This window comes from Filicampus tigris, chromosome 9 (assembly GCF_054856515.1).
Source record: "Filicampus tigris isolate MCC_2025a chromosome 9, RoL_Ftig_1.0, whole genome shotgun sequence".
Classification (NCBI taxonomy): Eukaryota; Metazoa; Chordata; class Actinopteri; order Syngnathiformes; family Syngnathidae; genus Filicampus; species Filicampus tigris.
Window position 1 is genome coordinate 671,953 of NC_141225.1, and position 13,577 is coordinate 685,529.

Below are 13,577 nucleotides of genomic sequence, written 5' to 3' on the forward strand. Positions count from 1 at the left end.
ATCTATGAAAATTTGCTGGTATATGTAACAGCCTAAGACCTACAAAAATTTATTTTATAACCATGTGCTAAACCTTACAGGAAGTCAACCATTTTGAATTTACGTTGGAATTGTCACAAATTTTTGTCTTTGACTTTCATAGTAGTCATATTTTAACAAACTCCTCGTAGAGCATTTATCCGATCATCTTCAAACTTTGTATGCTTCATCTAAAGATCTAAAGATGAAAACGTATTCAAATCTGTTTATTTCCTTGTATGATGTTGTCGTGACAATGCACTGTATAGCATATAAGTGCCAGCCCATTAGCCATGAAAACTGATGCTGTTTTGGAGCATGAAACTTGGCACACACATCAGACGTTGCATGAAAATAAATATTTTAGAGGTTGCTTCTGCTATATTCCAAAACTGACTTTATAGCGCCACCTACATTTTTTAAACTAAGCGTTCCAGCTTCTGCGTTTCACATCCATCTGTGAAAACTGGGGGCATATGTAACAGCCCATGATCTTATAAAATGTGGTTTCGAGTCATGTGCGAAATTAACAGGAAGCCTGCCATTTTGGCTTTATTTTGAAATTTTTTGCCTATATTCATATATAGGTCAATTTGACCTACGGCTACGAAAACTGGGACGCACGTGCAACCCCCAGACGTACAAAAAGTATTGTATGGTTCACCTACATCTATGAAAATTTGCTCGTATATGTAACAGCTTAAGACCTACAAAAATGTCTTTTATAGCCATCTGCTAAACCTTACAAGAAGTTAACCATTTTGAATTTACGTTGGAATTGTCGCAAATTTTTGTGACTTTCATAGTGGTCATATTTGAACAAACTCCTCCTAGAAAAGGGATGTCAACGTCAAATGGACGGAGGGCCAAATAAAAAAAAAAATTGCGACAAGCCGAGGGCCGGACTGATAGAATGTTCATTGAAATTTTTTAAAATGTCCAAATTGGATTGGGTCTTTGGCGCCTGCTGATGATGTCACGCTTTATGTTTCTGTAATATATTTCTTTGCCGCTATGTTTGTCACCCTCCCTGGCTGTTGTGTTTTTATCTTCTGAGTTAGGAAATAAAAAATAAAACAAAGTACATTACTGCTACTTTTGCGAGGCAGCTCGTACGTCACTTCCGTTTGCGTTTCTCCTGCCAAACTGGAAACAATTTTCTGATTGACTCGGGCTGCAAGATTGTATGAACTGTACATAATGTGAAGTAAAACGGATTGGTAAGATGTCTCCAGCTGACTCTATTTTCGAGTGGCGAGGTATGGATGTGGGTGCTCCTGTCAACGAACACAGGCTCGTATTCCACTTGACACGTCTATTTATTGTGGTCTGCAACAACACAGACAAAGAATAACCTAGCAACATCATCCAATGCATATCCATTAGTTAACAATATGCCTAAACATTACAATTCACTGTATTAAGCAATTAAACAGCTAAACAATACATACAATACACATTCACCCGTTTCATCACTAGAATAGTTAGCATACTAGCCCAAATAATTAACTAGTGTTCATCAACGTGACATCACTCACGAGAACATATTTAGGCTATTATGTACAGCAGTTACCTGACACGAACCCAAATTATTAAACTCACCTTTTAACATTTACACACAACAACAAACGCGGTGAAACACGGGAAATCCCGCAACTACTGAGTTGGCTGGCATGAACAAACTACTAGCTAGCTTTGTCGAAGGAGGAAAATAAAATAAACCACCTCTTGCGATCAACACTAGTGCGCGAGGAGCGTTCAACGCCTGCTCACAGTGTGGGACATCTCAGTACTACATCGAAACTCAATGAATTTATCAAATGCTAACAATTACTAATAATAAAACAACGTGAGATTTCTAACATGAAGTATTTCTTAATAAAGTGCGTTTTACTCTAAATAACTTCACCACAATCCGATTCTGAAAGCCACGAAAAGTGACGTGAAGTCTTCAGTCAGCACGTAGACTTCCGAAGGACGTTCCTCGCAAAAGTAGCGGTAATGTTCGTTATAACAACAGCCAGGGGTGGCAAACACAGATGCAAAGAAATATATGACAGAAATAGTGTAACGGATTGGGTTGTCTGTGTTGTGGTCGAATTTGTGTCTTGCCAGGGCGTGTTGTTTCCTAGGTTAATGAATGCATCGTGCGGCTGGACGAGAGGGCATGCGAGCGGAGGACGAAAAGAGAGACGAAGCAATTTTTTTGACTGAACGGTTGTCGTACTGTATTGGCGTCGTCTTCGACCCACAGTAGCCGGTTGGACTAATAAAAACGTGATAGTTTTTATCTGTGTTCTTGGAAGACGCTACAATATATTTTAAAGCGTGACGTCATCAGCCGGCGTGAAGGACCCTCTCACTTCTGCTACCCACACCGGCTTGCTGCGGGCTGCGGGCTGGATCTAATAATAAAGCAATATCATCCCAGGGACCGTCGAAAACCTTCTCGCGGGCCGGATCAAATTTTACAGGCTTCATCTAAAGATGTTTAAGATGAAAAGTTACTGAAATCTTTTTATTTCGTTGTCCAGGAAGTGAGTCATGAGTATTTGAAAGTACAACTTTGGACTATTTGTGTATATTTACAGGAGTTATACATTTGCACCCAAGTCTGAGATGGTTCACCCGATTAACTTCAAATTTGGGTTGTACCATCTCATCACTTTGCACAACAATAGTGAAAAATATTTTACGTTTTCGAAACACTATATGATGGGGGCTGAGCATCAAACTTTGCACGTCTACGCATGCACACACCCGCACACACAATCATTTATATTAGCGTTGTTCTGACAGATATGTTTATTTCGTCTTGAGAGCGACTTGTTGTTCAAGCGCCGCTTGAATTTAGAACTATACGAGAGCAGTCATTTGTACGTACGTCACTTTTTATTGCACTCTGGCAATGACTTCATCGACTAAAAAGATTAATACTCAGTGCTTGAGTGTATTGTAAAGATATTTTGTTTATTAAAATTCTGTTGTGGGTATATTTTAATGTAAATTGTGTCAGATAAATGAACGAGAAACAGGTGGTATACCGCTGAGATTGTCCCGTGCGGCTCTCAATCGTGCTGCATGGTTCCTGCTTTTATAAAATACAGCTGCTTTGAAGCAAACAGCATATTATTTTGTATTTATAATTTTTCTAAAATGCTGCAATATTGTTTTGTGCGTATGTATTTGTTTTTGTATATTGTGCTTTAGTATTTATTCCTTTTTGATTTGGTTTGGTACGGCGCTAAAAAGAAACGAGAGACAGAGGTGAATTAGGGCGAGACTGTTCATGTCTGACTCACAAGACTCAACAAAACACTATCTTGCCGTGTCGGTTCTCTTTAGCAAGGAAGATGCCAGAAAAAATACATAAAGTCAAACCTATTGTAACCCGCCATACCACGGCCTCCGAAGATAAGGAAGAACAACTTTTAAGTGTTACATTACCAATGCGTACGACTATCACCGCGGGGCAGGAGGGGCTCAGCTGTGCATGTGTCATCTGAGAAATTCATGCTCATCGTCAATATTTTGAAGCCGATGTCACACCTCCTCTACGCTAAAGCTTTCTTTTGAATATACATGTACTCTAAAGCTTTTTTTTTTAAATATACATTTATAGATCACAGTGACCAGCAGCCTTTATCAATCCAGCCGCTGGTTGCTATGGAAACCTTAATCACGCGATCAAAAAAATTTACGGCGTCAAAAGGGGGTTGGATTAACTCCGAGAATAACGCGCTAAATTGACAGCCCTAATATATATATACATATACAGTGTATGTATATATATATATATGTGTACACGGTGTATATGTACACGGTGTATATGTGTGTATATATATATATGTATATATATATGTACATATACATATACACACAGAGTATATATATGTGTGTGTATATATATATATGTATGTATGTATATATATATATATATATATATATTATGTATGTATGTGTATATATATGTATGTGTATATATATATATATATATATATATATATATGCTGTGTATATATGCGTATATATATATGCTGTATATATATATATATATATATATATATATATATATATACAGTAACATTGCACATCCAATGTGTTGTTTTTCTAAAGCCACTGAATTAAATACATGAATCTCTATCAGCTAATGTTGAAATAGTAGAATAATGGTTTTACTCTAGAATAGCTACTTTTTTCTTTGGTCTTTGCTTTTTTTCAAAATGAATTATTCCTGTATTGGTGAATTAATTATATACCAGTGTAGAGACAATTTTGTCAAGGTTATATATGTAAAGATTTACAACAATCAATCTAAGGGCAGAAGTAATGCTGAAGTGGCACAACAGATAACTTGAAACTGAATCTTGTTTTTGTTTTTTTTTAATATGTAGTCAAGTATTATAGTAAGCACTGACACCATATTTTTACAAGTTTAAATAGACTGCTCTAGAAACATTGAGAAATTTATTTCTAAAGTGTGTGTGGGTGTGTGTGTGTGTTTGTGTGTGTGATTTTTGTCTCATCTTTTTCCTAGGTGTTGCTCACAAACATCTTCTGCAATGACGCATACTTCAAGAACAATTATTGGATGACTCAGCTGCAAAAAAGTATGTAAATACAATAAATGTTACTTGTGTAGTCCATAATGGCATGGGTTATACAAAGGATCATATTCTGACTGGATAATCACCTGAAGTAAAAATATCGCCGTTGCACGGTATTGCTATGACAGTTTGAAAATGTTTTATTTGGAAATTGGCCGGGTAATTACCAACACCCTTTTTTCAATTGGGTTAGGGTTAATTGAATTGAATTGAAAATAATGTATTATTTTTAAACAGCATAGTATAGTTGTTAAGTAAAAATAAATCCAAATAAATGTGGAACATTGAGCAAAAGCCTGCATCTCAACAATAACTAATCCTGGAATGAATTTTGTAAAAACTATGGATGTAACTATTGAAAATGGATTTTATATCAATATAAATGTGTAAAATATGCATCAATGTAAAAAAATAAAAGAATCGATTCACAACGCCATATTAACTATAGCCACTCCCTCATATCCTGCCTGTCTGCAACACACATGTGCAGTAGTGGTAATCCGGGTCATCCATGATGTAAACAGAATTGTGGGCAATGGTGTCATGGCTACCCGAGTGAAAGTTAACAGAATCCAAAAGTCTGGGCCAGGGGCCGGCAACCTTTTACACTCAAAGAGCCATGTCGTCCCACCCTACTATATCACCCATCCATCATCTATACCGCTTATCCTCACAAGGGTCGCGGGCGTGCTGGAGCCTATCCCAGCTGTCTTCGGGCAGTAGGCGGGGGACACACTGAATTGGTTGCCAGCCAATCGCAGGGCACACAGAGACAAACATCCGCACTAACAATCACACCTAGGGGCAATTTAGAGAGTCCAGTCAACTTACCATGCATGTTTTTGGAATGTGGGAGGAAACCGGAGTACCCGGAGAAAACCGACGCAGGCACGGGAAGAACACGCAAACTCACACAGGGAGGCTGGAGCCGGGATCGAACCACGACCTCTGAACTGTGAGGCTCACGTGCTAACCAGTCGACCACCCATACACACACATATACGTGTATAGGGCTGTCAAACGATTACAAATTTTAATCGAGTTAATCACAGTTTAGAATTAATTGATCGTAATTAATCGCAATTCGAACTATCTCCAAAATATGCCATATTTTTCTCTAAATTGATGTTGGAATGGAAATATAAAAGACACAAGACGGATGTATACATTCAACATACTGTTCATATGTAATATATTTTTTATTACAACAAATACTTCAAATAGAAAATTTAAAAAAAATTATTAAAATTATTCACATTGTTTCTGTCGTAGACAGTGTTTTTATTCACTACAAAATAAAATTCAAAAGGGCCTCAGAACAGTGACAGAAATATTTCAAATGTGTGCAAATAAGGTGTGTGTGTGTGTTATGTACACATTTATACATGTTCCTTGTAATATTCTTTGAGTTTATGTTCTCCGAGTGGTCCCTGAAGTGCACACAGTGGCGATTGGCTCATTATGATATGCTGTGCTATGCTGTAGGTGGTATCAGCACGTTGTGTGTAGATAGTAGGTATGTCATGGTATTGGTCTTAGCGTGTAGACTATTGAATGTAAATGAATGCATTTTATTTTGAATTCATTTCCCAATCATTTGAATTTGTAGACTCTCCTGAGAACAACGATGCCAGCATTAAGAAGATTGCCAAGGATATCTTGGAGAATAGGGCATATATCTGCTCTCATCCTCTTGAGAGGACATACTGACAGAGGTGGGCATTTTACGAAAGTTTGCCACTCCGTCATCCGTCAGCAGCCTGGGTACCCATCCGTCTTCCATCAATCCGTCTATTTTTCAAGCCGAGCCAAACTATAATCTTCTCTCGTTCAGCCCATCGCGCTCCCATCAGTAAACATCAAAAGTCCACCAGTCCGTCAATCATCAATACGGAAAAAAAAGGTCTAACAGATGAAGAATCCAACAATCCATAATCTGAACTAATTTGATTACAATGTGAAATGGAGTTCATGTACATCATAATGTGTAATGCTTGCTGCTCAAATAGCTTGACACGCACATACATTTGACATTTCACATAGCCAACACTTGTATGCCAATCTGTTGAACTGTAAGTGGGAGACTGCTGCCGCTTTAACTTAAGTTTTACTCTAAAGTTTTGCTTACCTTAACCAGACTCCATGTCACTTGTTGCCAAAGGTGCAACCCCGCTTGATTAAAATGCTTCCAAGTCCTTGTGAAAACTGAAATAAAGTACCCATTACAGTAAAAGAATGTTTTTTCTTCAAATTTGTCTTTTTTTTACTTTCTCTTCTGTCTTTTAGCGGTTGGCAAATAACATTTGTTGCATTACTGCCACCTTCTAGAATGAAATGTATTATTGCTTCAGTGCAAAATTTGTCCATCTTTTTACAGAGGAAAAGATATAATTGCTGCACTTTCACATGAACACTTTGTGTATATATATATATATATATATATATATATATATATATATATATATATATATATATATATATATATATATAGAGGGGTGTAACGGTACACTCGGGTGTTTTAATACGTTTCGGTATGGCATGTTCGGTTTGGTCCACTTGCGTTCGGTTCGGTCCACTTATTAGCGCAAGCTTACGCACGGACGCTAATTGTTGCATGCGGGAGATGAGAGTGGCAGTACTAAAGAGAGAGCCAGAAAAGAGCCAGAGCTCGAAGGTCCCCGCGTACACTGCGGTCTCCTGTTTGGGAACATTCTGGCTTTCCTGTTCCCCATCGCCGATGGGGAAAGGTGCGTGGATAAGTCAGAAAGTTGTGCGCCGACATTGCTACATGAAATCGGCGGCTATGTTGTGGCTAGCACGTCTAACATGCACGGCATCATCCGACTGTGAATATTTCTTAGACGAGGAAGAAAGCAGTCTTTTTAGCCCAAAACGTCACACTTAAATAGAGAGATGATCATATTGTAGCGTCTTCCAGGAACACGCCGTCAGACGTAATTTAATTATCACGTTTTTGTTAATCCAAGTACAGCTGCTCGCGCTCTTCTTTCTCCGCTGCTCCCACTCGCTTGCCGTACGATGCATTCATGAACCTCGGAAAACATCACTACTCAGCAACCCACAAATCTGACCACAACACAAATAACCCAATTCGTTATAATATGCTGTTGAACATTCAAAGATTTCAATGCCTAAAAAAGTGTATACAATTTCATAAAGACTTTTTAAGAGACTTTTTTTCATTATAAAAAGAGTTTTAATATAGTTAGTAATAATTGTAACTGTTATTGTATGTACTTTTTTTATCACGAAAAGTGTATACATGTACTGTAATGACAACTTGTCTTTAACTTGAATACTTAGGTGTGTCATAGGCTTTTGCTGCTGAGTGTTTAAAGATTTCAGTGTCCTAATAATTTACTAAATTAAGAGATCTTTATTGTTAGTGTATTTTTTATTCTGGTGTAATTTCTTAGAATATCACCCGAATGGTTTGCTTTTATTTATTTTTTCGAAAAAATGTACCATTTACTTGTCATTTTTTCAGAATAAACATATTTTTTTTAAAAACGGGGGGGGGGGGGGCAATTCTCCCTCTTGATGCTCAGCTTGTTCAATACCGAGTAATACAGTAATAATAATTTAATACAGGCAGAGGCGTGTGGAACAAGATGTGTGATACTTAATGCCGTGTTTAAGCGACTAGTAAAATACAAAACCTTTAATAAATCATAGACGGTTAAACGACTAGTCGCGCACATCCTGACAAGCAACAGGCTGTGATTCAATGTTGCAAGCTCGTTTGGTGGACTGTGTGTGATATTTGAAGTTTGACTTTAGCTAAATTTGAATTCACAGTATACATATCCCTTCTACTTATTTTCAGTTATATTATTGCTATATGCAGTATTTGTGAGTAACACTCATTACTTTTGGCCAGTTTTGTCATCATACATCTGTAGCCGGCACACATCCCAAGTTTGAATGAGTTAATACACATGGCTTTTTAATGTATTGGCCAGAGACTTTGTTAACTGTTAATATGTATATACATACCATATCCCTTTGCATGCCAATTATGTCCTTGTCTGGAACATCTCTCGAGTGTAAAAACCTCTATCAACGCCGCCGTACGACCCAGAAGTCTAACTCTTTCATTTCTTCCTAAAAAACCTTGCATTATTTTGCAATAATTATTTTATTGCGAAATAATGCGATAAAAACTGAAAACATATTGTGTTATAGCGCAAAGGTTTTGCTACAAAACCCAATAGTATTGCGTTATAAAGCAATCTTAAATATTCTCATGATGTCCCCTGGCGGGCTGTGGTCAGGTGACCGACCTGCGTGAAATTGGCAGCTAAATGGTGTCTTGATTAAACAGTCGTAAACAATTCAATCTACTCACCAAACTCCCAGCTGCTAAATAGATGTGCATAGGAAATCAGCCAGCTAATGAGTTTGAAATAATGTTTATGAATCATGAAACTCTCCCATGGCATGCACCAGCGCTTTTTTTTTTCTTTCGGACGGTGGGAGAGGGCCCCCCATTTGGACTGACGAAATGCAAGGACGGAAGTGCTTTAAAAGGATGAGGACAGACGGGGTCGGGGGACAATTATTTTTATGAATAAGGATGGCGGGATGATGACAGTAGGGTTCCCAGGTCACGGACGGAGCGGCGAAATAGGGTCAAGTGCCTTGTAGACCTCTAAATGTGATCATTTTTAATGGGCATATATGCAGCTGAAAAGTAGCCTTTGACATAATGTTTGAATATAACATTATAATCATTAAATTATTAACACTTATTAGAAATGTTTTTGGGGGAATTGGGTGGATTCATCAACGGAATTATTATTTCATGAACGCAAGAATCAGACAAACGTGTTTAGACTAGCAGGTCACAAAGAACATAATGAAAAGTAAATATTTGACTTGACTTCCGCTTCAATGCATTTTTTTCACCTTACTTTGACTTTTGTACGTTAAGTAGTTTTAAAACTACTCCTTTTATACTTTTAAGTAAAAATCTGGAGTTGATACTTGAACTTCCTCTAAAGTGTTTACATCCCAACAGCTATACCTCTACTAGAACATGAATACTTTTGACACCTCTGTATGCAACACACTACTTCATAAAAAAGTACCCTTTCCTACAAGCATAGTATACACTATTTGTGAATAATTCACATTCCTACCACAAAGTCATGAGGACAATGACTCAATTAGGGCTGAACGATTAATTGCATTTGCAGTATAATCGTGATTTGAGAACGTGATTATGATCGTGATTTGAGAACGTGATTATGTAATCGCGAAGGCTGTGGTTTAAATGGTCATTAAATGGACGGACGGACGGACGGACGGACAGATAGATAGGTTTTATTTGAAAGGGGACAGTGCAATTTCACATAACACATGAAAAAACATGGTTAAAAAAAGCCAGAATTAGCCAAGAGGCTATTTTTCATCTGTAGTCCTCGAGCTGGCCATGATGTAAAAAAGCATTAAAATACAATTACTAAATATAAATACCAAGACACTAATTCCTTTAAACATTTTACAATATACATTATTACCAATAAATAACGATAGACACACAGTAAAAATCACAAATTAAAAGCTATGAAGACAAGGACAGCACAGAAGGTATATGTTTTAGTGTACCGTATTTTCCGGACTATAAGTCCCTACAGAGTAGTCACACCAGCCATAAAATGCATAATAAAGAAGACAAAAATACATATATATATATATATATATATATATATATATATATATATATATATATATATATATATATATATATATATATATATATACTCACCAAAATGGTTGTAGATCGATTAAATAAGTCTTTTATTTATCCCCGACCATGTAAAACAGGGGTATCAAAGTCAAATGGACGGAGAGCCAAATAAAAAAATTTGCGACAAGCCGGGGGCCGGACTGATAGAATGTTCATTGAATTTTTTTTAAATGTCCAGATTGGATCGGGTCCTTCACGCCTTATATTTCTGTAATATATTTCTTTGCCTCAATTTGTCACCCCCCTGGCTGTTGTGTTTTTATCTTCGGAGTTACTAAATAAAAAATAAAATAAAGTAAATTACTGCTACTTTTGCGAGGCAGCTCGTACGTCACTTCAGTTTGCGTTTCTCCTGCTAAACTGGAAACAATTTTCTGGTTGACTCTGGCTGCAAGATTGTATGAACTGTATATAATGTGAAGTAAAAGGTGAGGATCATATGATTGGTATGATGTCTCCAACTGGTATGAATGTGGGTGCTCCCGTCAGAAAACACAGGCCCGTATTCCACTCGACACGTCTACTTATTGTGGTCTGCAACAACACAGACAAAGAATAACCTAGCAACATTATCCAATGCATATCCATTAGTTATCAATATACCTAAACATTACAATTCACTGTATTAAGCAACTAAACAGCCAAACAATACATAAAATACACATTGACACGTTTCATCACTAGAATTAGTTAGCATACTAGCCAAAATAATTAACTAGTGTTCATCTACATGGCATCACTCACGAGAACATATCTAGGCTATTATGCACAGCAGTTACCTGACATGAACCTAAATGATTGAACTTACCTTTTAACATTTACACACAGCAACAAACATGGTGAAACACCGGAAATCTGCAACTACTGAGTTTGTTGGCATGAACAAACTACAAGCTAGCTTTGTCGAAGAAGGAAAAAAGAAAATAAACCACGTCTCTCTCTATCAACACTTAGCGTTCGAGGAGCGTTCTATGCCTGCTCACTGTGTGGGACATTTCAGCACTACATCAAAACTAAATTAATTTATCAAATGCCAACAATTACTAATAATAAAACGTGAGATTTCTAACATAAAATATTTCTTAAAAAAGTGTGTTTCACTCCAAATAACTTTTCACCACAATCCGATTCTGAAAGCCACGAAAAGTGACGTGAAGTCTTCAGTCGGCACATAGACGACCGATAGACGATCCTCGCAAAAGTAGCGGTAATGTTTGTTATAACAACAGCCAGGGGGGGGCAAACATAGATGCAATGAAACATATTACAGAAATAGTGTAACAAATTGGGTTATCTGTGTTCTAGTCGGATTTGTGTCTTGCCAAGTTATGTTGTTTCCGAGGTTCATGAATGCATCGTGCGGCTTGCTGGATGGGAGGGCATCCGAGTGAGAGTAGCGGAAGACGAAGAGGAGAGCTTGACTGAACGGTTGTCATACTGTATTGGCGTTGGCTGCGGCCCACAGTAGCCGGTTGGACTAATAAAAACGTGATAATTAAACTACGTCTGTGTTCTTGGAATACGCTACAATATATTTTAAAGCGTGACGTCATCGACAGGTGCGAAGGACCTGATCACATCTGCTACCCACACCGGCTTGCTGCGGTCTGCGGGCCGGAGCTAATAATAAAGCAATATTATCCAAGGGGCCGTAGAAAACCTTCTTGGGCCTTGATTTTGACATATGTGCCCTACATTGTTGTAGTGCCAACATTCAAATGGCTACATCCTCACTCCCTGGCCTTCCACAAGATGATCTGTGGGTATTTCTACGCAACCGTGGTGTTCCTGAGGAGAGCATTCAGAAAATGCAGCAGAATCATGTAAGTCACAGGAAATATGTTCCTGCAAGACGACATTTATTTATTTTTCCCCAACTATATTTTTATATTTAACTAAATTCCAATCCATGTTTATTTACCTATACAGTTAGATAATCATGCGACTATAGAGGTTGAAAGATTTTTATTTGCCTGTTGAACCTTCCAACAATGCAGACAGATGTAGAAACATCAAACTGACATAAGATACAAGTATAAATTCAAAACAAAGTGAATCTCTGCGAACTGGTGTAGACTTTACTCTTTATTGGGAACAACACTTTTCACATGTGGTGTTATCTGGTTCTTTCACTTATGATCTGAGCATTCTCTATTACAAGGGTGACGCCCAAAAAACTGGCCCCGAAAGAAGATTTGGAAATTTGAAATGGATTTCTGAAGAAAAGGCCAATTAGTATAATGTTCCAAACACAATAAAGTAGTTATAACTCAAGTTGCATTTGGTTCCGTAATAAATTTAATAAATGATGTCGATTGAAAGTTGGGGCCAGTTTTTTGGGGGTCACCTTGTACTAGTATAAACTTAGCTGCTAAATTAAATGTTGCATATAATTTCGGCACACCACATTATTGCCGGCTTCATAATCTGTTATGGTCTATTGTCTTATACTGTCCATTATGTAATCTGCATTAGACATTTATGATTGGTTGTCTTGCACACAAGTAAATTGTCTTGGAGATAAAATAGTTTAAGCTCATTCATAATGCATACTTTTTGTTTTTATTATAGAATGACAGCTCACTATTTGGAGAAATAGATGATGCTGCTTTGGCTTCTTACATTCCAGCCTATGGGGACAGGATTGCCACAAGGCGTTTCTCCATGGGAAGACAGAGAAGAGGTGGAGATGATGCAATAAAAACATTCCCTATTCAAAAAACTTGCTCAAAAAATGGGTACAATGAGCAACAAGTGTGTGATAAAGGTTTTGAGGGGGAGAATACAGTGCAACCACCAAATGAGCGTCTAAAAAATAATGAGAGCCTGGAAGACAACCAGAAAAATTGAATTAGGGTCTATACATGACAACAGACAAGTCAGAAAACGCTGCGGTGGAGGAACCAGAGTTCTTGATAATAACAAGACCACGTGGTAATTCTGACATTATTTGTGAATCTGTTGCATCAAAAGTTTTTTTGTTTTTTTTTTACTAAAAAGATTGTATCTTTACTGTTGGGACATATAGTTCAGGAGTCCTGCTCTTTGAGACACAATTTATTTTTCCATTGCAGTATTAAAATTGGATATATTTCTTTTGCTGCTTTATTTTGAAATGTTACAAGTATTATTAAAATATATACATACAGTATGCTTCATTTGCTGAAAGTTTAATGACA

The 13,577-nt window shown here is 37.2% G+C and overlaps 1 protein-coding gene across 9 annotated transcripts in view; it reads left to right on the forward strand.

Moving 5' to 3' along the window:
* Nucleotides 1-13,577, forward strand: part of acad9 (acyl-CoA dehydrogenase family, member 9) — a 173,588-nt gene that overhangs the window by 143,999 nt on the left and 16,012 nt on the right. For 3 of the 9 annotated variants that reach the window (XM_086040012.1, XM_086040013.1, XM_086040008.1), the window contains 2 exons: nucleotides 4,556-4,628; nucleotides 6,235-6,861. In XM_086040012.1, the coding sequence (XP_085896138.1) occupies nucleotides 4,556-4,628; nucleotides 6,235-6,335 (174 nt within the window). In that variant the 3' untranslated portion in view covers nucleotides 6,336-6,861. Of the gene's footprint in view, nucleotides 1-4,555; nucleotides 4,629-6,234; nucleotides 6,862-12,103; nucleotides 12,222-12,969; nucleotides 13,550-13,577 lie in introns of those variants that run through there. The other 6 variants (XM_086040009.1, XM_086040011.1, XR_015088071.1 and 3 more) reach the window with 5 other exon arrangements.